This window comes from Syngnathoides biaculeatus, chromosome 11 (assembly GCF_019802595.1).
Source record: "Syngnathoides biaculeatus isolate LvHL_M chromosome 11, ASM1980259v1, whole genome shotgun sequence".
NCBI lineage: Eukaryota > Metazoa > Chordata > Actinopteri > Syngnathiformes > Syngnathidae > Syngnathoides > Syngnathoides biaculeatus.
The window spans coordinates 2,959,390-2,985,650 of record NC_084650.1 but is presented as its reverse complement, the minus strand read 5'-3'; the positions used below and the strand labels follow the sequence as shown (position 1 = coordinate 2,985,650).

Below are 26,261 nucleotides of genomic sequence, written 5' to 3'. Positions count from 1 at the left end.
AGACTTCCGCCTTAGGGTGCAGAGCAGACAACAACTAATCTTCAGCTTTTATCGAAGTGTTATGCTTAGAGTCAAAGATCTTCATGCAGCCTGACTATACGGACTACATAGATCCTTCCGTTAGTCCATACCAAGACTGTTCGCAAACCAAAAATAATATGCAACTCGAGAAAAACTTTCCACAAAAATTCTGTGTGTGTTTTTAAGAAGCAGTTATTAGAAGGTTTACAATTCCAGTAAGATCAACTTTAGCCAGACTATGGCATTGGCATGTCAGCATGTTAGAGTTAAGCTCGTGGACTTCTGTTATTACATGCTTTGATTGTAAATGTTTGTGTATTTGCTGCATATACGTTTAATTCTCTTGTTTTATGTATCACATTTAAAGTAGACGATGACTGGGAGTGACAAATTAACAGTTTGAAGCAAGCATGTATTGCCTCTAAATTTGGAGAACTGAGCGAGCAAGAGGGTGAGAATAGGCACTAGGGGAGGGCTGAGGGGTGCCAGTTACATACAGCACAGAACGCAGAAGGGGAGGGTCGCTACTAAATCTGGCATTTTTTTCTCAAAAGTGACTAGCAGCAAATGTCCGGAAATTAATTTCATTTTTTGGGGGAGGGAATTTGCCCAGTGTCGCAAAAGAGATTGTGTTCGTCTTATTGAACAGTACTTGGCCTTCCAATGCGAGAGTTGCACGTTGGGTTCCAGAACTCTGTATTGGTCCATAATCTTTTCCACCAGCTTCTGCTTCTCCCGACGGAGCTCGCTCAGCTTCTCCCTAAAGGAGAACACAAAGCATCAGCGCCAACATTTTGGGCATTTATTCTCATTGTGAATGTCCGTGGCAAAATCCTATCAACAGTATCGATCAACTGACTTTTACTGTGCTGTTTTTAGGCTGCTGATCAAGGTTTCAGGCACGCACAAAGTAGAACCGGGCTGAAAAATAGCCTGCAACTGCAGACCTGCCTTGGTTGATAAACGGCCTGGGATAAAAAAAAAAAAAATAGTGAAGCAAAAGGTGGCTGACACTCTGGGCTGACTGTTAGTTGCTGCCGTTCGACTGTGGAAGCAGAAGCTCGGCCATGTTAAGAGAGGTCAGCGGGGTTCAGCGTTGGGAAATGGAACGTAAATTTCATATTGAGGGCCCTGTTTATTCTTGTGATAACGCTGAGGCTCTATTGTGAGGAATGTCAGGTACTTGAAAATGATGTGGAAGTTCATATTTATAGACTCTTATTATTCCCAAAGGATGAAGCGCACTTTGCTGATCTTTATCGTAAAAAAATAACTTTCAAACATCTCCAGAGCGCTGCGATTTTGTCCCCAAAACACTTAACAGACTGAAAATTCTGTATTCGGATAAAACTCTCATTGCCTTTGTTTTTGCTGTAGATTGAAAACATCCATTTATATTTACATTTGTATCAAATACATAATTCATAAGATGTAATTATTTGTTATGAAAAACATGTTTGGTAGAGCAAGTACCTTTTCTTAGAATCGAGGTATTTCTTATGAGTGCAAAAGTATTGCCATACATGACTGACGGGTGTGTTTTGTTGTAATTGTGTCATAATATAATGGCTATTCAAAGATAAAATAGCGGTGAATTTCTATACTGTGTGAGATTTGGCCGTTGCCTTTGAATACTTCACTAGCTTGAGGAGTATCTGGCATTAAAACCAGAGACCTGTCCATGGGTTGAAAAACAAGCAATTGTGAAACTGAGAGAAAAATGGCAAATTAGTCAGATTGCTGAACCATTTAGAGTGTCCCAAAGGCGCGGCACCATCCAGAGGGCAGGAGTGAAGTTCATAAACATGAACCAAAGTACCGATGATACAGTATCAGATGCAAATCATTCATGAATGACCAGAAGGCTGTAATTTGAAATGAGCCTCAAATATTGTGGGAGAACGTTTCATGAACTGATGAACCACTCACGAACCAATTTCTACTAAACTGATAATAATCCCAAGCCTACAATCTCCTCTGTGAAAGTGAGTCAGCAACAAAATCATGCTGGCTTTCATTCATACCTCCGTCGTTCCTGTCAGGTTTTTCTCAGTGGTCTGCTGTCAAGTTGTGTTGAAGGATTGGTTTGCTCTCTGACTCTTATTTAGCAGCAGGTTCACAGCATGACAGTCATAATCCTGAACGACCCATCCCACATTCTCATGCAAGCATGTAAGAGTCCAGTAGCAGGATACATTGTCCGTCCTTTAGGACCCACAGGCGAGATCCATTTTGCCAGTCAGGATTTTCCCTTCCTGACGTCTCATAGATCCGAACTCTAGTCATTGTTTTTAACATTTCAAGCCTCAATAATTTAATGTTATATAGGTTGTAAACTAGTGTCAACAACTCCACCACTTTCTCTTCCCTTAATTGCAGGCGGGGATTTACAACATTTTCTGAATCTGAATAAGTCTAAATTGCGTAACACTGTAGAGTCACTTATCTTCTTTAACGTAACACCTTAAGGGCGGCCGCCAACAAAACATTTTGTGTGCCAATTTAAAGAAATCTGTAACCGAACTGGGACATCCCTTTATCTTGAAGTAAGAAATATGCAGACTTAAACCTGATGAAGCATGTATTTTAGTTGCTCAAGAGGAGACTGGAAGGGAGTAACTCACCGAAACCAACATTTAAAATAGCCTGTTGTGAAAACTTAGAAAAGGATCACAAAAGAAGAATCCTGAAGTTTTGTTGTGTCAGTTACTCACAGCTTTGATGAGAGTTCTATTCACTTTTGGATGTTTTAATTGTGCCAATAGTTTTACTCAGCTGAAAAATATATAGAAATAATACTCTATATCTTGCCGTACAAATATAAAAATAATCTAAATAATTCTGTATCAGATCTAGATATCTACATGCTGGAGCCTATCCCAGCATTCAACAGGCAGGAGGCAGGGTACACCCTGAACTGGTTGCCAGCCAATACCAGGGCACATCGACACAAACAGCTGCACTCACAATCACACCTAGGGGCAATTTAGAGTGTCCAATTAATGATGCATGCTTTTAGGATGTGGGAGGAAACCGGAGTGCCCAGAGAAAACCCATGCAGGCACGGGGAGAATATGTCAACTCCATACAGGCGGGGCCGGGATTGAACCTGCGACCTCAGAACTGTGAGGCCAACGCTTTCCAGTTCATCCACCGTGCCGCCCTCCTCTTTTCATGCTATACAAATTTATTGAAGGTGCAGCACCAAAAGAAATTGGCTTCAGTGTTCCAATATTTTTTGAGGGAGTGTGTTTTCACAAGGATACAAATCATTGTGCCATGTAGTTTTTACAGTGGGACTGTCTTTTACGCTTTGTGTTATTTTTGAGAGATGAATTTGTCATCTGCGCCATTAAACACTGAATATATTTCTGTGGACGATTGCTATTAAATTGCTTTTCTAATAACAGATGTCAAGGGTGCATGAGGTTCTCTTTTAAGATAAACACACTTCGTTCATCTATGTGGAAAACAAAACCTGCATCAGAAGATTGTCTTGATACAAAAAAAAAAAAAAAACGAAATTTTGTAGATTGACACTGGAAATATAAACAATATGTTTATTTTGTAGTTTGTGTTGCTTTGCTGTAGAACTATTTTTGCAGGACTTTTTCTTTTCAAGGAGCAAAATTAAAGCACAATCATGAAAAAAAAAATAGCTGTAAAAAATTGGTAGGGCAATAATGTAATTTGGGAGCAATGTGACTCATTAATCTTAAAGGGGTGAAGCAGCTCTGCATGATCACTATTAGTTCTGGATAATCTGCAACCAGCCTATTTAACATTTAAAAGCACCACTGCTGAGGGCTATTGGACTGTGAAACTGTTTCCTCACACACTCCGACCTCGACAAATGTATGTAATGCTGTGTCGCGTAAGAAAACACACACACACGCCAACAACCACGTCTCCGCACACACATTGTGTACGATTTGCCCCTGCTTGTATCTTTAATTCTGTCAATCCTGTTAAGAAGCCCTGCAGCCCAAGCAACAAGACCTGATTTACTCTTCAATCCACTCGATCCTCTCTTGTCAGTGCCGTGTGCGTGTGTGGATGCGTGTGCGTGCACTAACTGATATTCTTTCTGCTGCGTATAGTGCTGGTCACGGCGCTCCAGGCTCTGCTCCAGTAAGGCCCGATTCTCCTTGAGCAGACTGCGGTTCTGTTCGGCTAAATGCCGGTTCTCCTCCTCCATGTTCCCCTTAAGCTGGGTCAGTAGCTGCGCGCACACACACAGAGGAAGACCAGAACACACTGACTCGTCCAAAAAATATACAGTGGTTCTTTGAAATATGAGTTTAATTTGTTCCATGACCAAGTCAAATCCTCTTTTCCTACCGAAATGAATAGTATTGCAATTCTGACATTCCCTCGAAAAATAACAAAAACTTGCTGTAATGTGCATTTTAATGAGGACAGATAGCACTCTCTAACACTGTACTTTATAAAATCATACAATTGTGACAACTCAATAGAATTTAAAAACGATGAAACATTTTTTATTACACTGCATCAATTAAACACTACTACTACTACTAGTAGTACTACTTTTACTACGCTGTGCCCACCTTTGCCACCGGTGGGGGCGGGGGGGGGCAAACCTTTTGTCTGTGTCCACAGTTTTTGCTGAACCATGTGTTCAATCTGTTGCTTAAAGGGTTAAAGCACATAAAATAACTGCTAGTCACCATTAGCATTAAGATAGCAAAAGCCTTTGTTTGGGCAGTTTTTTGGCTGTTTTGAATACACAAAGTAAAATTGTCTTTGATGCTTCGTTTGACAGTAAACTACAATAAGGAGTGGCATTAAACAGCTTGGAGCCTCTGTTTTGATGACTGTTTGCCAAAGCTCTCTTTGTGAAGTGTGTTGAATTGAGGCAGCACGGTGACCGACTGGTCAGAGTGTCTGCCTCACAGTTCTGTAATTTAGAGTTGAAATCCCAGCCCCGCTTGTGTGGAGTTTGCATGTTCTCCACATGCCTGTGTGGGCTTTCTCCGGCACTCCGGTTTCCTCCCACATCCCAAAATTGTCCAAAGGTGTGATTGTGTGTGCAACTGTTGTTTGTCTTTATGTGCCTTGCAATTGGCTGGGAACCAGTTCAGGGTGTACCCTGCCTCCTGAGTACAGAATATGTACACGTATGAGTATGTATAGAGGAGAAATGGAGCGGGATGGGAGCTGGTGCTGAAAAAAAGTAAAGGGAGCCAAAAGAGCGGAGTAAATGGGAAGGATATTAACTGTTCTTTCTGTGTACAGGTTACTCGCCAATCAATAAATTAAGAGCTGTTTAAACATCGTCATAGTCTGTTGACATTTAAACGCCAATTGCTGCAAGCAACCCAAGTAATGAATGCTGTAACTGCAAGATTATAAATTTACCATCCAGACAGCCTTCATACTGGTCAGCGGAGACATTTTCCTCCATCTCACTGACGAATAAATTCACAGAACATGGTGATGGGGGAACAAGAGGGAACAAAATTCTGGACTTCACTTGTGCCAAATTATGAACTGAAGGGAGCTTTTCTTATGTACATCAAAGACAAAACATTTATTTCGTTGCTTTTTTGTTTGATTTAAAATTGTTATTTATTTATATATTCTTACTGTTGTTCTTCTTATTATATTTTATTACAAATTATTATTATTATTATCATCCATCCATCCATCCATCTTCTACAGCTTATCCGAGGTCAGTTGAAGAGGGCAGTAGCTTTAGCAGGGATGCCCAAACTTCCCCAGCCAGTTCATCCAGCTCTTCCGGAGGGATCCCACGGTATTCCCAGACCAGTCAAGAGATGTAGTCTCTTCACCGTGTCCTGGGTTGTCCCTGAGGTCTCCTTCCGGTAGAACATGGTTGGAACACCTCACCAGGGAGGCATCCGGGGGGCATCCAAATCAGATCCCCCTACCACCTCATATGCTTCGTCTCGATGGGGAGGAGCAGTGGATCGACTCTGAACCCCTCCCGGATGATCAAGCTTCTCACATTATCTCCTGTGGAGGAAACTCACTTTGGCTGCTTGTATTAATGATCTTGTTCTTTCGGTCATGACCCACAGCTCATGACCATATGTGAGGGTAGGAACGTAGATCGACCAGTAAACTCAAAGCTTTGCCTTTCTATTTGGCTCCTTTTCTACCACACTGGAGAGATACAACGTCCACATCACTGCAGACGCTGCACTGATCCACCTGTTGATCTACCACTCCATTTTCCCCCAGTTGTGAACATAAACCCAAGATACTTGAACTCCTCCACTTGGGGCAGGATCTAATCCATGACCTGGAGAGGGCTTCTGACATGATCTCAAATTTGGAGTTGCAGATTCTTATCCCAGCACCTTCACACTTGGCTGTGAACCGCTTCAGTGAGAGCTGGAGATCATTGTCATGATCCTGCCGGTCTAGCCCAACTGCGCGGGTGCCCGTGCGGTCGCGCTGATTGGGAGGCACACACCTGCACCTCATACTGGCTGATTGGCCCCGGTGTATATAGGACCATGGGGACGACTGGTCCGGCGCTAGATCGTTGCGGTTCATGCCCCGTTCCAGCACTCCCGTATCTCTGATCGGATTCCCGTGTGTACCGACCTCCGCCTGTCCTCCGACCGACCCCGTAAGCCTGACTCCCTTGACACTCCTGCCTGCTTTGATCATTCTCCCGTGTACCGACTACTGCCTGCCCGCTGACCTGCTCCCTACGCCCGACGCCCTGACTACCGCTGCTGCACCTGACTGCCTGGTCGATCCCCAACCGTGGAACAATAAAAGTTTTTCCCGAATTACCTCTGCGTCTCCCGTGTACTCCTGCATTTGGGTCCTACCTCCGTTCCAATGGGTCGTGACAATCATGGCTTTATGAAGCCAAGAGAACCACATCTTCTGCAAAAAGCAGAGATGCAATACTGAGGGTGAGGGTGAGTCGTGGTGCACACGCCTAACTTTGTTGCCGGCAGCGTGGGATAGATTCCTGGATGGATGCAAGGAAGGAAGGAAGGAATGAATACTGAGGCCACCTAACCGGACCCCTTCTACACCTTGTATGCCTAGCGGTTCTGTCCATAAAAGTTATAAACAGAATCGGTGACAAAGGGGAGTCTCAGTGAGTCCAACTCTCACCCAAAAACGAGTCCGACTTACTGCCAACAACGCGGACCAAACTCTGACACCAGCCATACAAGGACTGAACAGCCCATACCAGGGAGTTCGGTACCCCATAATTCCAAATGACCACCCACAGGACTCCCCAAGGGACACGGTTAATGCCTACTCCAAGTCCACAAAACACATGTAAATTCGTTGGGCGTACTCCCATGCACCATAGAGGACCCTGCTGAGGGTGTAAAACTGGTCCACTCCACGGTTCCACGGGCAAGACGAAAACCTCATTGCTCCTTCTTAAAAATGGGGACCACCACCCCACTCTGCCTATCTACAAGTACTGTTCCCAATGTCCATGCAATATTGCTGAGGCGTGTCAACCAAAACAGCCCCACAACATCCAGAGCCTTGAGGAATTCCGGGTGAATCTTATCTCGCCTCAGCGCTTTGCCACCAAGGAGTTTTTTTAACCACCTCTGTGATGTCAACCCCAGAGATAGGCGAGCCTGCCTCAGTGACCCCAGGCTTTGCTTTCTAATGGGAAGGCGGTGAAATTGAGGAGGTCTTCGAAGTATTCTCCCACCGGCTCACAGCCCGAGTCGACCTCAGCAGCCCCCAAGCCTCCACCCCACTCTCTACAGAGTGTTAACGGTGCACTGCTCCCCCCTCCTCAGACGCCAGATGGTGGACCAAAATTTACTGGAAGCCATCTGGAAGTCTTCCTCCATGGTTTCACCAAACTCCTCCCATGCCCGAGTTCTTGCTTCAGCAAACACCAAAGCCGCATTCCACTAGGCCGTTATTGTTATATATGGGAGGTCAAGATAAAACATGAAGCAGGACAGACATTGGACACACTTGTTGTGTATTAAAGTGAAAGGATAACAAAATTACAGTATCTGTTAAGTATAATTTATTTATTTGTGTGGAAAAAAATTTTAGATTTTCTTCATTATAGAAAATGATTTTTTTCAGTATCCCCCTCATAAATCCTTGAATGCTAATAGAAGCCTCGTGTTCTCTATGAATAACATTCCATCCATCCATCTATCCATCCATCCATCCATTTTCTTAGCCGCTTACAAGGGTCACGAGGAGTGCTGGAGCCTATCCTAGCTGCCAACGGGCAGTAGGCGGGGTACACCGTGAACTGGTTGCCAGCCAATCGCAATGAATAACATTCCCAGCCACTATATGAAGAACTATATATTACGTCAGTTCATCCACTGGATAGGGTTTACACAACACTGACCTAAAAAATCAGTTGGGTTTTTTTGTTTGTTTTTTTGCATCTGTGCTGTCACTACATTAGAATAAACAATACAAGCACAAGGCCCCTTGTTTCATTCATTATATTAATTACAGCTGAAAGTTCCAAAAAATCTCCCCCATCAAAGTGAGGAATTTACAGTAATGTCTTATGGCACTGATGATTTTCTCATTCACACTTCTTTCACCAACAGCTAGCAGCACCGCAGCAGGTTTTTTGTGAGTCTTAACACGCTCCAAACATTGCATTAAGAGCACGGCGCCGTCGCATTCCGCCACTATTTATTGGCTTCCCGTCATGCATTATGTAAAGGTAGAAAAGAAAGGAAATAGGGCTCAAAGGAATAATTCAATGCCCATTGAGAATGAAAAGCTGCTTGCTACCTGGCACTGGGAGAAAACTTGAATTGATTAATACCGAAGCTAATTTGTCGAGTTTGACAAGCCAAGTGTGGGTTATTGGTCAGTTTGAATAATTCAGAAAAACATGCCCAATCCTGGCATAGTTTGGGGTGTTTCTTGTCTATTACCACACCAAATGTTTTTCATTAGAGGAGCAGGTTGAGGCAGCCTATCAACACGTCTCCCGCTTGGCTCTTTTATGGAAACTCAATTTGCACATCTGTAATATCTCAGGCAACTTCACACTTCAGTGTGCGAGGAACATTTTCAATACTTAGCCCGAGTCTGACAGCCTTATGCAGAAGATTAAGGTTGATTTGAAGTTAGCTCTACAAATCACTTTTCTTCGTGTCAAAGCTGACGTCAGCTTCTATCAAGTGTGAGGAAAGTCTGCTCTGATGAGATGCTAATGATTCCTCCCTGACCAGGGCTATGTAAAACAGCCTCTAAAACCTGCCATAAATTTCTAATATGTTGGGTTTAATTGCCCAATAATGCTTCAAATAAATTACTTTTAGTATTCCAAGAGTGTAATGTTTCTAAGTGTCTCCACCGTGAAGCATTAAATCCTTCTTTGCATGCAAATGTTCAATTGGCAATTGCAATATTAAACACCCGAGTGCAACTGCAGGTCTGGAGGGGTGTTCCTCTGTGCGTGTGTGTCTGTGATTTCTAACTTGCTATACTACACTTGTGGGTTCTGTGAGATTTACGGGGAGCAAATACTCGAGCCCACACATTAAATGGTTGTTTTAGTTAAGACTGGAATTGTGGATTTGAGCAGTGAAGTAGCAGTAAGGGATAAGTGGGTGTGTTGCTCCAGGGCTCCCCCTACAGTTGTGAAGGTTAATTTACCTTTGAGGTCAATACAAATCAACAGCGGTCTCGCAACATCATTCTTGTTTACAAGCAGGCAAGTTATGAATTGTCGAGATGTTTGTTGCTGAACAGCTCAAGAAAAACAGGCCCTTTAAGTATTTTCTAGCTTGTGTAATGGCGCTCCCCACAGAGGGTACGATCAGTGTTTTGTGCATGAATAATTCACTCGATATTAAAGTTATAAGTCATTTGGAGATCTAATATGTTTATTATGGCAGTTGTATTTTGCAACAAAAATGAGCATAATTATTCCTTTTTTTAGTAGGATTTTGTGGCCAACCTATTTTCACTTAACATTTTGGAGGATTGGTCAGATTTGGTATTTTTGGTTATTGGCTGTGTGGTGGTTCAAAAAGATGTATTTCTTCAGTAGTTGTAATGTCAAGACTAGTTCACAGGCCTTTTTCCCTAATCCTACAAATGTATCGCTGAACAGCAACGTCATGTGGTATAGAGCAGTATTTCCCAACGTATGTTGCATCAAGGCACACCTCCAAGCAAAACTATCCCAAAAGGTCAATACATTTTGTTGTTCTGCTCGTCACTATATGCCGCTGATATCGATCACAGGTGTCAAAGTCAAGGCCCAGGGGCCAGACCGGGCCCACTGCATTATTACAATCTCTATATTTCTTGCTGAAAAGATTTTTTTTTATTTGCTCTATTATATCCCATTTTAACTATTTTTCTGAACATTTATTTTCAGCAAATCCCTTCTTAACACTCCCTGAACAATCGTTGTATACGAGTGACTCAATTCACAAGTTTTTTGAGACACCAGCCCCTGTTTGGGTTTTTTTTTTTTTTTTGCTTTGACTTGAGAGAAAATATTTGCGATACGAGCACTTTATGATGGTAATGAACACAGTTCACTTTACAAGAGGCAGCAGTTAGGGAGATAGTGAACAATTCTTCCAAAACAAGGATTCAAGTTGTATAATGATACTTGACAGTAACTCAAACTAAATATAAACAAGAGAATTACACATTGGGTACTAAAAACTACCACAAGCTTTGCTTTAGGTATGTCTGGTTAGCATAATACTAACAAACAATGCAAAATGCCATAGACGGGCCATCGGTGCTGTGCTGTGATAACAATTCGAGCAACAGATATTTTAACCCAAATATTGCGCCAGCACCTAATGTAATAATATTCACAGGCATATATTTATTATTCACTGTGAAGAAAAACCAATATTACTGTGGCTGTATTAAGGAGTTTTGACTGGCTCCATGTACAGGTATATCCGTACAACTGCATTAGACTGCACCCTTGTGGCTAAGACATACGCACGAGGAGAAGCAGCACAATGTTAATTGAATTGAATTAAATGATTCTGCAACGCCTTATTGCTTTACATTGTGTTTACCGTAATTTCTTGAGTATAATGCGTCCTGAAGTATAATGTGCACCACCAAACTTGACCTAAAAAAATCAGGAAAACCGTTCTACCAATGTACAATGCACACTACCAATTTGCTGCTACCCATATGCTCAAAATAGGAATGATCTGTATTTATATTTTGTTAGGTTTGTACTTATAATGTTTTTCAAAAAACTGTCAACAACAATCATTAGAGGGGAATTCCAGTGTTTTGCATGAACAATGTATCCAATAGGTCATGTAATATGTACTCTATTTTGACATTGTGATGTTAAATCCTCTCTCATTTAATAGTGTTTTGAGAAGATTTTTATCGACAAATCTGAATTTTCAGGGGTGCTGTCATTTTTGCAATTCACATGACCTACTTGGGCGGATGTGCCGTTACAAACACTCAATTACATAGGACACCATTTATGCCCAGTGGTGATATCTCGGCTTTATCCTCATCTGATGAAGAAATAGCAGAATCGGTTGATCGGGAAGATGAAGGAATACGTCCATACAGATTTGAACCTGTGGCTGTAAATAATGTTGAATATTCAGATGGTTCTTCGGGCGGAAATACACAGAGTCTGACTACTCGGAGGCCTACGCGGCAGGCTGCAACCGAGTTTCGGTGGCGGCGGGGAAGGCTGTTGGCCGAGCTTCGGGGAGCAAGCTCCTTGGCCGACCGAGCTCCGGGGCTCGGCGGGGAGCGAGCTCACGGTCCGCCGCTCAGCTGCTTGCTGCCGGCCCGGCGGTCCGGGAGGCTTTGTTTACGCACTTATGTCTCGTACATAGGCTGCCGAGTAGTCATACTCTGTGTCATTCCACCCAAAGAACTATCCAAATATTCAACATTATTTACAGCCATAGGTTCAAATCTGTATGGAAGTATTCCTCCGTCTTCCCAATCAACCTCATGTCATCAGCCTCTGTGTCATCCATGGCGATTGTGAGGAAGCATTTTTTTTCATCCCAAGAGTTTGGTTTGCGCAGCGTAGCCTCTCACCCTCCATTCGGCTCACATCTGTAGCAGCTTTCACTATGGCGTTAGGTGACTATCAATACAACATTAGCTCAAGCTATGTAGAAACAAGAGTAAATGGCACATTTAAAAAATTCATATGGTTTTCACAGTCATAATAGCCCTGTGAGGGAACAACCATGATGCAGCCTGAGACGAAAATTAGTTTGACAAACCTGGCATAGATAGGGTCAATGAACAAAGAAACAGAATTTGTACCAAGTGATTAATTTTCACATCAATCAAATAAAATTGGATACTTTCTCTGACTGGGAAATCACTGGCATAGAAATTAAATTGATCACTGTTACAGTCCACTTGCATTGGGGACAAGGAGGACTCACCAGATCCAGCAGATGAAGTTACTGTCTGAAAATCCTGCTGCGAGTTTGAGAAAGCATTGATTTCGTACTGGAGTGGAACATCATAAATTAAATGTTTAGGATTGTTTGGCTTTGGTGTAGTTCTTTTATTCCAATTATCGCAGTGCCGCTACTGTATTGTAGTGTCCTGCGAGAGGATGCACACATTTGTTGGGTTATTACCTGATATTGGCTGGTGAGGCGAGCGTTGCTTAGGTCGAGACTCTGGTTGGCTTCCCTCAGGGTGCAGAGCTCCCCCTCCAAGCGAGTCCTCTCCAGCAGTGAGGTGCTCAGCTCCCCCCTCAGCAAGGAGCCCTGAGCCAGCAGCTCTGCCTGTGATGCTACCAACTCCTTATGCTGGACCTGGAGCCTGGACACACACAACATAGGGAGTTTATTCATTAATCAAGTCCTGCAGTACATGCTGGATCATGTGCTATTTAAATCAAACTACTATATTAAATGACACAATGAGTCCCTCACAATGTTACATTTGAAGTGATCTTATATCAGTTAAACATTATTTCAGATCACACTTTAGTTTTAATCTATCCCCAACAAAGCAGTATTTTTCAAAGGTAAGCTACCATCTGTTTGACTGTTTGGGATGTTCATTCACATCATTACTATTTTACTGCACAGTCAGCCCATCTTCCGGTCCTCTAAAAAAAAAAAAAAAGTAATGAAAAATAAATTCTGTCCACCCAGTACTAAATGACCTGTGGCCTGGTACCAGTCACCAGCCTGGTAGTTGGAAACCCCTTCTCGACAGTATAGTAGAACTACAGTGCCTTGTGAATGTATTCGCCGCCCTTGAACTTTTCAACCTTTCGTCACATTTCAGGTTTCAAACATAAAGATGTAAAATTTTAATTTTTTGTCAAAAATCAACAACAAGTGGGACACAATGGTGAAGTGGAATGAAACTTACTGGATATTTTATACTTTTTTAACATATAAAAACTGAAAAGTGGGGCATTCAATATTATTCAGCCACTTTTCTTTCAGTGCAGCAAACTCACTCCAGATGTTCAGTGAGGAGCTCTGAATGATCCAATGTTGACTGATCATGATAAATAGATGTCATGATCCTGCTGCTCCAACCCGGGCTGTGCGGGTGCCCGCGCGGCTGCGCTAATTGGAAGGCACACACCTGCGCCTCATGCGGGCTGATTATCCCCTGTATATATAGGACCCCGATGACCACTGGTTCTCCGCCAGATCGTTGACGTTCATGTCCCGTTCCAGCACTCTCGTATCCCTGATCGACAACCCGTGTGTACCGACCTTCGCCTGTTCTCCGACCAACCCCGTAAGCCTGACTCCTTTGATGCCCTTGCCTGCTTTGATAGAGCTCCCGTGTACCGACTCCTGCCTGCCCGCTGACCGGCTCTCTACGCCCGACGTCCCAACTACCGCTGCTGCACCTGACTGCCTGCCCGATCCCCGACCATTTAATAATAATCGTTTTTCCCCGAATTACCTCTGCGCCTCCCGTGTACTCCTGCATTTGGGTCCTACCTCCGTTACGATGGGTCGTGACAACAGAATCCACCTGTGTGTAATCAAGTCTCCGTATAAATGCACCTACTTTGTGAGAGTCTCAGGGTTCTATTTAAAGTGCAGAGAGCATGATGAAGACCAAGGAACACAGCAGGCAGGTCCAAGATACTGTTTAAACATCTCAAGGAGCACTGTGCAAGCAATCATATTGAAATGGAAGGAGTATCAGACCACTGCAACTCTACCAAGAACCGGCCTTCCCGCTAAATTTTCACCTCGAACAAGGAGAAGACTGATCAGAGATGCAGCCAAGAGGCCCATGATCGCTCTGGAAGAACTGCAGAGCTCTACAGTTGAGGTGGGAGAGTCTGTCCAGATGACAACATTTAGTCGTACACTGCACAAATCTGGCCTTTATGGAAAGTGGCAAGAAGAAAGACATTTCTCAAAGATATCCATAAAAGGTTTCATTTAGAGTTTGCCACAAGCCACCTGGGAGACACACCAAACATGTGGAAGAAGGTGCTCTGGTCAGATGAAACCAAACTCCAACTTTTTGGCCACTATGCAAAACAATATGTTTAGCGTAAAAGCAACACACCTCATCACCCTGAACACACCATCCCCACTATCAAGCATGGTGGTGGCAGCCTCATGGTTTGGACCTGCGTTTCTTCAGCGGGGACAGGGAAAATGGTTTAAATTGATGGGAAGATGAATGAAAAATATAAGACCATTCTGGGAGAAAACCTGTTGGAGTCTGCAAAAGACCTGTGACTGGGACAGAGATTTATTTTCCAACAGGCGAATGATCCAAAACATAAAGGCAAATCTACAATGGAATGGTTCACAAATAAACGTATTCAGGTGTTAGAATGGCCAAGTCAAAGTCCAGACCTGAATCCAATCGAGAATCTGTGGGCAGAGCTGAAGACTGCTGTTCACAAATGCTCTCCATCCAACCACACTGAGCTCGAGCTGTTTTGCAAGGAAGAATGGGCATGAATTTCAGTCTCTTCATGTGCAAAACTGATGGAGACGTACCCCAAGAGACTTGCAGCTGTAATTGCAGCAAAAGGTGGCGCTACAAAGTATTAATGCAAGGGGGGGCGAATAATATTCCATGCCCCACTTTTCAGGTTTTTATTTGTTAAAGTTTAAAATATCCAATAAATTTTGTTCCACTTCACGATCGTGTCCCACTGGTTGTTTATTCTTGACAAAAAAAAAATACATATATCCTTATGTTTGAAGCCTGAAATGTGGCAAAAGGTTTAAAAGTTCAAGGGTGCCAAATATTTTCACAATGGACTGTATACTATATATAGTAAGAGCAGAAGTAAATAGGATGTAAAGGTTTTAAAAACTTTGTGCATCATCAGTCCATCGCAGCTCCACCTGGTACGTGTAAACTTGACCACAGGGTGGCAGAATATTCTAGTCATGCAGACAACATGGAATAAGACTTTCGCAGCTACCGTAATTCCCGGCCTTCAGAGCACACCGAGTTACAAGCCTCACTGAGTACATTTGTAAAGGAAATACCATTTGGTACATACATACGCCGCAGTTGTGTAAAAGCCGCAAGCGCCCACATTTAAACCCACATTGAAACACGAGATATTTACAAACAAAGACAGCACACAGAGAGTTTAACTCTAGCTAACAGAGCCGGTTAAAAAAAAACATACGGGTGAAAATCACTGAGGCACAGCAGTAACACTGCTATTCCACTGCTCTCACTCTTACCTTTTTCGCTCGAGTACCCCATTGCAGCCGTTAGAAAAAATGCACAAATTAGCCGCATTACTTGTAAGTGACTTGTTAATTACAATAATTCAGGTCATTTCATCATTATCATCATTTCTTAGAGGGAAAAAAAGATGTGCTTGTGAGTATTACTATATTATCTGCTGACTTGTGTTGCTGCACCATTTGGGTTCCAATAGGCTTTGCTTATTATGACAGTGCCCAATGGATCCGATTTGTTAGTCCGCCACTAGGGTTTTCCATAACGGGTTAAGGTTATGCATTAAATTAGTAGAAATCCAAAATCATATGATTGATTGAGATCCCCTGTAGCTCAGTGGTTAGATCACTGGTTTGGTAAACCAGGGGTTGTGGGTTCATATCCCACTGGGACCTCCAACTCCCTGAGAAGGGTTGCGTCAGGAAGGGCATCCAGTCTAAAAATTGTGCTGAACATACATGTGTGTTCATCTGTGGTGACCCCAAAAGGGACAAACCAAAAGAAACCTACTATGTGATTGATTGAAATCCACAGTGAATTTTTCTTTATGTTTACATTGGCAGTAAACTGGAAGTAGTACTAAACAGCTTGAAGAATTCTTCACTAATTGCCAAAATGCTGCTTGTTGTGAAGGGTTCATACAGAGCTCTCAAATTTTTGCCCACAAATCACAGCTAGAAATTGCTAATAGCTCAACGCCACTCCCAACGAGAACATTGGATATTCTTCTCCAGGTGGGCAGACCGTAGAAGTATAGTCATTTATCAGTTCTGTCATTGTGATGGTGACAACTTGTAACCGAGTCCAGACTTTGCAGCTTTTTGCTCCCACCTTCACTACTTAGTTTTATGATTTATTTTGTATCTTCTGCTCTTTCAAACTGCTTCTTGTGAAGCTAATATCAGCTACACCCAACAGGATCTTTTTAGAAGTGGATTTTTGTGCAAGATGAGTAATACATTCAGAGTCCTCATGTTCATACAACATCCCGGAGTTCATAATAAGGGTCATCAGATCTCTGTAGATTATGTTACATATGAAGAGGAGGCGGAGGCAACGTAGGGAGCGCAAGCAGAAGCGGGGATTCCAAGCAGGCGGGAAACCTAGGCTACAGAAGCAGCCCAACAACTTCTCTGCCTCTCCCTCGCAAAGGTAAGATCCCTCGCCAACAAGATGGATGAGCTGACTCCAGGCGCCCTCGGACTTCTTCACCTATTCATCACCTAAACCTCGTTACATTCATCCATCCCGGACTCAGCCATCGAGCTAGCATGCTTCACAACACAATGCTTTGACGGGACCAGTAACTCTGATAAAACCAAAGAAGTAGGGTTGTGTATTTACAACAACTAGTGTAGAAACACAGAGACTGTCGCCAGTCACTGTTCCCCAGAGCTGGAAATGCTGACTGTGAAATGTCAACCATTCTACCTTCCTCAGGAGTTTGCTTATGTCATGTCAACCGTTGTTTACACTCCACCAGATCCTAATGCTAGCTCAGCCGTTATACTGTTACACAACAATGTTAACCTGCAGCAAAATCAATATCCAGACACTGTGTACATTATTGTTGGCGATTTCAGTCAAGTGGATTTAAAATCAGTGCTTCCTAAACTCCACCAGTGTATAAACTGTGCGGCTCGAGGAGCCAACACACTGGACAAAGTATACGGTAACATCAAGTTGGGCTACATACACACTTTAGACCATATCACCCTGCAATTAATTTCTGCTTATAGGTCATACCAGAGATTCAGGATGTGGCCTGATGGTGCTTCCCAGCAGTTGCAGGACTGTTTCAACAGCACTGATTGGGGCATCTTTGAAGATGAGGGTCTGGATGTATTGACAGATGTACTGTGTTACATCAAGAACTTTTTGGACATGCTCACAGTTTATAGATGCATCAGGGTCTACCCCAACCAGAATCCCTGGATGACCTGAGCGGTGAAGCAGCTGCTGAAGAACAGAAACATCTTCCTCAGAATTGGCAACAGGCGTCTCTACAGCATAGCCCATGCCAACCTTAAGAGTGGCAACAGGAAAGCTAAGTTGGATTTTAGGAGGAGGATCGATGAGCATTTGGACAGCAACAACAGCAGCCAAGCATGGATGGCAGTGAAATAACTCAACAACTACAAACCAGTCCCCAGAGCTGCTGAGGGCGATACTTAGCTGCAGAGAAAGTTAACCTCTTCTTTGTCACTTCAAGACTGAACCATCAGGCGTGGCTACATTGCTACCAGCGACCGCATGGTGTCCCTCTCTCGCATTCTGGGTGCATGAAGTGAGGTGGACACTGAAAACAGTCAATCCAGAGAAAGCAATGGGCGCAGGAGCATCTCAGTATTGAAAGACTGTGCAGACCATCTTGCTGGAATTTTTACCAAGATTTTCAATCTGTCACTGACACAGTCTACAGTCCCATCCTGCCTGAAGACCTCTACTGTCATCCCCCTGCCCAAGAAACCAACCACAACCAGCCTCGATGACTACCAGTGTAGCAGCCATGCATGTGATGATGAAGTGTTTTGAAAACTAGTTTAGATTCATATCATGTCCTTCATTGCCCCCAGCTCAGATCCATGCCAGTTCCCCTACAAGGCAGACAGATCAACAGAGGATACCGTGAATACAGCACTGCACACAGCACTATCCTACATGTGCAAATGCACGCTGTTTTCTATGTGGATTAGAGGTCAGTGTTTAACACAATCCTAAAACATGGCCGAATAAGGAAACTGTTTAACCTTGGTCTAAATCACTCCACATGCCTCTGGATTAACGACTTTTTAACAGAACACTCACAAAGGGTCAGGATTAGCCCCCACACCTCTACACCCTTCATACTCTCTCCTCAAGGCTCCATGCTGACCCCCTGTTTTTCAACCTCTACACTTCACACAGCTCCCCCATCCACACCAGCAACACCTTCATTAAGTATGTCGACAACACCAAGGTTGTAGGCTGCATCACAGGAGGCGAATACTCCACTTACAAAACAGGAAGGAACTCCAAAGGGTCACTAAAATGGCTGAGGTCATTGGGATCCCTCTGACCACATTGGATAGCTTTCGCAGTTCTTACTGCTTCAGGAGAGCCAGTGCCATCCTGAAGGAGTCCCACCACCCAGGCCACTACCTGTTTTGCGCTACTGCCATCGCGCAGACCATACAGGATCATTAGAACGAGGACAAATAGATTGAAAACAGCTTCTTTCCAACTGCTGTTAGAGCCCTAAACAATCACTATCTGTAAATGTGAAATATACCAATGCAACAACGGCAGTAATTTCCATATACATATCTATCCTGCAGTAACGCACAATGTGCAATATTTACTTCAGGTGCACTTTATGTAAATACCTGCTCAATCCGTATTTTTGGAATGTGCCTATTTATTTCACATTTAATGTTTGATTTTGATTGTGTTTTTTCTGCTTTTTGAATCTTTCTTAGAGTTTTACATATTTGTATCTTTGTCTTAGCACTGAATGTTCTACACCTTATTTTTTTCATTGCAGTTGTTGCAATAACAAGTAAATCTTCATCTGTAGCAACTAACAATGTGATGTTATGAAAGGCTTGTTAAATTATGTATAGTATAGAAATTTCTAACTGTCCTTTCCTGTCGCTGGATCTTGATCGTTGCTGCAACTGTTTCACACACACATCACTGAGTAACGTACACAATATCGCATTTGCATTGAACCCGCTTCCTCTTTTTTGTCCTTTGATCCACAGTAAAGCACTAATGACGAGAGTTTAAAGGTGAGAGCGGACACAGGAAGATGAGCTTTCGGCAACGTTTTATGCAAGTATTTGTCACCTCTCACTGTCTTCTTTCAGCCTCTCCAGCTCTCGTTCACGCTCAAATCTCTTCTGAGCTTCTGCTTCCATCTCTTCTCTCTCCATTTTCACCCCCCGCTCTCTCTCCTCCAGCTGGCTTTTAGCATCCAGCAGGTCTTTGTAGCTATGCAATGTCACACACAGCACACACACACCGTATTAACAATGCAATTGTATGTGAACACTGACAAATTCTGTTCCAGAGCGAAATGCTAAAGAAAATGAATTGAACACGGGTGAATGCATCACAGCATATCATAGCAACGGCAATAGCAAAGGGAGGACATCAACCCGATTGGATACTAGATGTAGGTGATTCGAGTTGATGGTGTGACATCCCTGCACCATTGCTGTCCCATAATGGATAAGTGTGTGGACTGAGAAAAGTAATAAATCAGTCTACTGAGAAAGAACATGGTTAGAAAGTGCAATAAAAGTAAGCAAGAACCATTTTTTGACACATAATACCACCGGTGTAAATGCTTGTCTCTCAGGATTTAGATTCAGCAATTCGGGAGTGCTTGTCTTTCAGAATAGACACCATAAAAAAAATAATAATAATTATGCATAATAGCATGTGTGTTTCAGCATTGACGCGCACAATAAAAGCTTTATTTGGACCACTTACCTTTCAGTATTCGCAAAATGAATGAAAACTGTAGGATTCCAATTTTCCATAATCTTTGTCTATTGGGTGATTTAAAAAGTATAGATCTTCCAGACCCTAAACATACTCAGCAATAATTGTAATTCTAGCAATTGCTACAAAAAACGTAATTGGCAAGGGGAAAATCTTGTCAGAGTGACTAGAAAATATCTATGATAAACGTAACAACCAAATGGATAACTAATAAAAACGTTGTCACTTTTCATTAAAAGGGTGAGCCTTGAAGCTTGATTCTTATTTGCCTGGGAAAGAATGTCATACAGAAATGACATAATGTGTGTGTTGTGTAATGTGACCAAATTATATCTTCTCATTTTGGACTCCTGTCATGCCATAAGATCATTTGAACTGCTATTCTTCTGGATCTGCAGTCTGCGGTTGTTTCCCCTTGCTCCTCTTGGCTCTAGTTGTGTCCATGTTGCCTCTAGGGGGGGAATCCTGGGGCTAATCTCCAACTCTGGTTGTCAGGGAGGTGCCTGCTAACTCCACTCTGGTAGCTTCATTCTGGTCGCCGGGTAGCGGCTGGGTGTTGTGCAACTCCAACACGGGCCTGTGTCCGTGGTCGTCGGGGCCCTCTCACTCTAGCTGTGAGTGGTCCCTGCCTGACCTGGGGTCTACGATGCTCCTGCCTGGGACGGGTCTGCCTTCAGTGCCTTGTGCTGGTCACTGGGGGATGTTTGGTAGCGGTAGGAGGGAAACTCTCTGTCCAGCCACGTCTTTCCCCCAGTGATTTTGAATGCTCTACATATATAGGCATATCCTTTTCTGAGCTGTTTGGCCTGTGTGGGGGTGATGATTATGGGTCAACATTGCATTGTGATCGTCTCACCTCACCCACACCCAATTTTAATGCATGACCCCCCACCACATATGATCACAGTACAGCGATAATTGTGGCCAATAATAGGTTATTCCTGGATATTCACATTTCTCTTGGATTGACTCCTGGGTCTGCGACCCTCTCCCTTTAGTTGTTGGGCAACAGGAATATGTGAGTCCACCTTTCCTCCCTCCTCTTGGGCATGGAGGCAGTGCGCCGGTACCTGTGCCCCTTCCTTCGACACTGTTTAGACTCTATAAAGAGCACCACCCACTCATCAGTAGCACTGTGTTGATCATTTCCCACATCCTGTCTTGTTCTTCCCTTTTTTATCCACTCTGATCTTGTTCTATTGGTTAGTTGATGCATGTGATTGCTTCTCAGCATTTACATTGTCACTGATTGATGGATAATTACAGTAGTGTGAATGTTTATCTCTGGATTCACACACAGAATAACAGCAGTAGTGTGAAATGTTCCGTTTCATCAGTCTTATCTTGCCTGCTTGTCACTCAGCATTGTTTCAAACTAAATAAATAATTTGACGTTTGATGCGTGTGTGCAAGTGTTTTTCCCTCTGCTCTGACACAAAATATTTGGAATGTGAAAGCTCATCTCTCGGCAGGTTTTTGATGCATAATAGTACTGTGAGCGCGTGTCTTTCACCGTTCATATCGTACACAAAATGACATGTGTGTTCATTAGCATTATTGTGAGTCCCTCAGCACTCCAAATAGGAGCATTAGTTTGGTTTTGTGTACCTGGCCTCCAGCTCCCTGTGTTGTGCCTCCAGACTGCGGCTGGTGCTCCGCAGGCGTGAGTGTTTGTCTAGAAGTTTCTCTAGTTCCGTCTCCTGACGCTGCTGCAGCGCCGTCAAACGCTCGTGGTCCCGGCTTAGGGTTTCCATCCTGGCCGCTGACTCCTCCCGCTCCCGCGCCCACACCTTGGACTCCGCCTCGAGTGCCGCACACCGGGCTTCGCTCTCATTGTGGCGCACCTGCGTTGCTGCATGCTGAGAGTTCGCATTTGCTTGTTCCACCTGTTTGTACATACAGTACGTATGGGTTTGACGAGTAAAATACATTTGATGATGTACTGTATTTGGGACAGCTTTAGAAGCCAAAATGCAGGTTTACAAGGAAAGTTGATTAAGTCGGAAAGTCCACACTGAAGACCCGCCAGTTACTTAATGCACGGCCTGCGATTGTGTAGTACAAGTTGAAGTCATAGAATTCCGAAGAAGAATACACTGAGAATGACAGCGTGCAGATTGATATCAGTGACCCTGGATTTTCAGAGTGCTACAAGGCCAGTGAGTCCTGTTTCCATGAGGAATTTCATATAAAACTACTCATCTGACAAGCCACTAAGCTTAAATACTATATTTGTGTTTGTCTGGTTAGAATGAAGTACTAATTGCTGCTTGCCTATAACAGAAGACAGTGCCAGTTTATGGCATTAAGGTAGAAGAGCAGTGAGCACATCTGCCAAATTCAGTAATTCTGAGCCTCTGGGTTTCAATCACAGCTCGAGCCTTCCCATGTGGTAGGCTTTCTGCAGGCTGCCTCCCAACATTCTAAAAACACGACTGGCAGGTTCATTGAACACGAAATTGTCCATACGTGTCAATGTGAACTGTTTAAGAATGACTATAAAGTAAGACAACTCATATTGTGAATTTCAGCATATGTGAGTATAAGTAAGTCCTAGAAAGATAGTTTCCGCATGTCTACTTATAGCTTGCATGTTCAATAAAAGTGTCAATTGTTAAAGTTCCTCTCTTGAGAAATAATAAAGGGCTCCTCTTTTTTTATTAAAGCACATTGTGGTGGTTGGCTCAGCCGTGTCCTGAATCATGCCTTAGTTATATGCTGCCACAGGTCCAGGCTGCCTGGGGGAGTTCCAACTGCATTCTCTCAATCTCGATCTGTTCACATCCATAATGCTGTTTGTGTGCACTACCAACCTGTTTTTCTTTCTCCCTCTCGAAGACTACCCTGAAGGCTACAATCAACCATCCTACATCCACCATTATTTTTTAATTCATAGTACTAGTAGTAATAGTCTAGTGATCTGAGGTTAGCAGGAGCCTATCCGAGCTGATTTTGGCCATGAAGCACAGTAGTCCCTGGACTGGTCATCAGACAATGAAAGGCCATCCATCCATCCATCCATCCATCCATCCATCCACAGTGCCGCGCTGATATTATAGTTTTTTGTTTTTTAATAAATCTGCAGTTTTGGTTTTTGTCAATATCGGGTGAAAACGAGGCGACGAGGAAAAAAATGAACTTAAATGATTTTAGCAACTGGCTGCACTATAACAAAGACTAAGCGAGCCTGAATTCTTGGCCGACGCACTGTAACTATTGTTTGTATTGCCAATTATAATTGATGTAGGTGTCTTTTTACAACCTTTTAACCTTAGAAAACTGCCAGCTGATATAGAGCACAAATATGATGCATCTCTTCTTCCTTGCTCACACTCTTCCTCGCTCCCCTTTTCCCTGTGTGTTCTCTCACCTGTAGCTGAGTGTTGAGCATCTGCAGTCGGGTACACGAGTCCTGCAGGGTGAGCGAGTGTCGGCGTAGCGCCTCCAGCTGTTCCCTCAGGTGCTCACACGTCTCCTGGGACTGAGACAGACGCAACAACAAAGCCTCCTGTCCTGCAAGAGCCACGGCTCTCTGAGCGGATGTGATCAGAGTGAGGAAACAAAGAAAGCAGCAGCGGTAAATGTTTTATCCTCCCACAATATGTAGACGCTGTCTTGTCTTGGTGCTGCCTTGGTGTCACACACCTAGAGAAAACAAGTTATTATTTGACCTTCTGTTACATGTGCAGATGGCCCCTCAGACTGTTTTTTTAAAATGCTAATCAGGGTAAGTTTATAATCAGAATGCATGACATGAAACGAATGCAGTCTGTTTCCAATCTTTACTAAAATTGTCCCAGCTGCACAATATTTCAATTATAGTATGAGTGGCATATTGTCTTGGTTAGCTTTTAAATGAATAAGACACTTGGCCAAACCTCCGTATACAAGATTTCCAAGAGTGCAATTGTTATGTTATGTTTGAATTGTCGCAAAGGTTTTATTTTGGACTTTTCCTTTCATTTTAGAATATTTGTGCATTCCCTGTTAGTCTTCAAGACTGATGCTGATATTTGAGAGATTACAACATTTTTCATCAATCATTCCTGTACCCGCGTATGTCTGGGACAATGACTCCACTGCCTTCCACTCCTGCAAATAAAATGAACAAGATCCCTGACCTTGGAGGCTGTGCGAACAACGCTAGTTATATTTTTGTAAGTATAAGTGTCGAAGGCGGGTGGAGAGGGGAGTAGCTGAGATAAGGAAGATGAAGAGTCGCTGAGGTGACATTATAGAAAGTGATGAAGAGAGATAAAGTGAAGTGAAAATAAAGCGCCGCACTCAGGAAGTGGACACTATTGTGAGCGGAGAGTCGATGAGAAGCCCTCTGGCGAGATAGTTTCCACATAATATGGATCATTATCCATCACTTAAACAACGCAGACATCCTGAAGATAAGATCCCAAGCACAAACACACACAACGTTAAATGTTCAAATCCGAATACACACCTCTTTTTCTAGCTCCAACAACCTGCCAGCGAGCTTCCTCTCTGCCTCTCCTGTGGCATCATGGGAGGACACAGAAAGATTGTGACCTTCGTCTTGATCCGGCGTCGAGGTATGACTAAAGTGCATTTGGCACGAGGAATGACGTGCAGCATCCCCATCTGTCTTTCCGAACTGGAGATGAGCTTCACATTCACTCATAAGGCAGGCAGGCGGCTCCGTTCTTTCCTTTGATTGGTTGAGAGTGTCCGTCACGCCTTTTAGTTCACTTCCAGCTTTTTGGACCTGTTGGCTGAGACGCTGGACTTCAGAGGTAAGACTTTGAGAATGAGTTTGCTCGTTGGACAGATCCTGACAACCACAGAAAAGAAAAGAAACAGTCATCGTACTCTAAAGTTATGAGCTGTGAGTTTTATAATCAAATACGTCTCCTCTCGAAACAACACGTTACTTCATTTTCACCGTAAGTGAAATTATTTAACTTTGGTTTTGAACAGGCTACACCAGCAGACATGATCAGTTTCCACCTAATGTTCCAGCACTTACATTTAACATGAATATATGGCTAATTCCTTTCCCTTGGAGTCTTCATTTTGCCACTTTGTTTACGACGGCATTAATAACTCTAAATTGCCCCTAGGTATGATAGTGAGTGCGGCTGTTGTAAGTCTCCATGTGCCCTGTGATTGGCTGGCAACCAGTTCAGGGTGTACCCTGCCGCCTGCCTGTTGACAGCTGGGATAGGGTCCAGCACTCCCGCAACCCTTGTGAGGATAAGCGGCACAGAAAATAGATGGATGGATGTTTACAACAGCCACAACATTAAGCAGCGCTGCATGACCCAGTACAAGAGCTGTGAGACTAAATAACTTTTTTTGTGTTAACTTTCAAAAGCCATCATACTGTGAGATGTTTCAGACTTTTCCAGGGTTCCAGGTAAGCTGGATCTTGTCCCAGTTGATGGGTGAGAGGCAAAGTACATCTTGGACTGGTCGCCAGCCAATCAGTTCACAATCACATTTACACCAATGGTCAATTTCACCTTCACTTAACCAAATGGGCAAATTTGGCTGAGATTCAAACCCACATCTTGCATTTTTATTACTTTGTTGAGCAGAATATTTAGAACAGCTTTCAGATGTATGTTCAACACAATTGCACACAAAAACCTGTCAATATTATTCAATAAACACAACTAACTCTCCTACAACGATAATCGTCACATTGTTAAGAGATAATGTCAGACACTAAGCATAATTATCAAGCAAGGTTTTGGATCCAGATCTCATTGGATTAGCCTTTGTACTTTGCCCTAGAAGACTGGCCTCCTCTCCCGCAGCACAAATCCGCACACACACACCTGCAACAGTGACCGAATGTTGGCCTGTGCATCTGTGTACTTGGCTTGCAGCAGCTGTTTACTCTCCTCCAAGCTGCTTAATCGAGTGTCGCGCTCTCTCTCCAGGTCCTGTAGGCGAGCGCACAGCTCCTTGGACTCGGACAGCTGCTGACACACGCACCTAGTACACGCACACACACACACGCACGCAATGAACACGTCACACGCTGGTTGATGGGAATGTCTGTTAAAACCCACTTTATAATCATGCTTCCCTTATAAAGGCGCTATAAA

At 43.3% G+C, this 26,261-nt stretch overlaps 1 protein-coding gene across 1 annotated transcript in view; it reads right to left on the bottom strand.

Annotated features, from left to right (window-relative positions):
* ccdc88b (coiled-coil domain containing 88B) overlaps positions 1-26,261 on the bottom strand; it is a 69,684-nt gene that overhangs the window by 9,932 nt on the left and 33,491 nt on the right. The window contains exons 17-24 of the mRNA XM_061834781.1: positions 25,989-26,148; positions 24,632-24,979; positions 23,549-23,710; positions 21,787-22,064; positions 19,519-19,662; positions 12,621-12,807; positions 4,098-4,243; positions 674-781 (exon numbers count right to left, since the gene is read on the bottom strand). Coding sequence (XP_061690765.1) covers positions 674-781; positions 4,098-4,243; positions 12,621-12,807; positions 19,519-19,662; positions 21,787-22,064; positions 23,549-23,710; positions 24,632-24,979; positions 25,989-26,148 — 1,533 coding nt within the window. The remainder of the gene's footprint in view (positions 1-673; positions 782-4,097; positions 4,244-12,620; positions 12,808-19,518; positions 19,663-21,786; positions 22,065-23,548; positions 23,711-24,631; positions 24,980-25,988; positions 26,149-26,261) is intronic.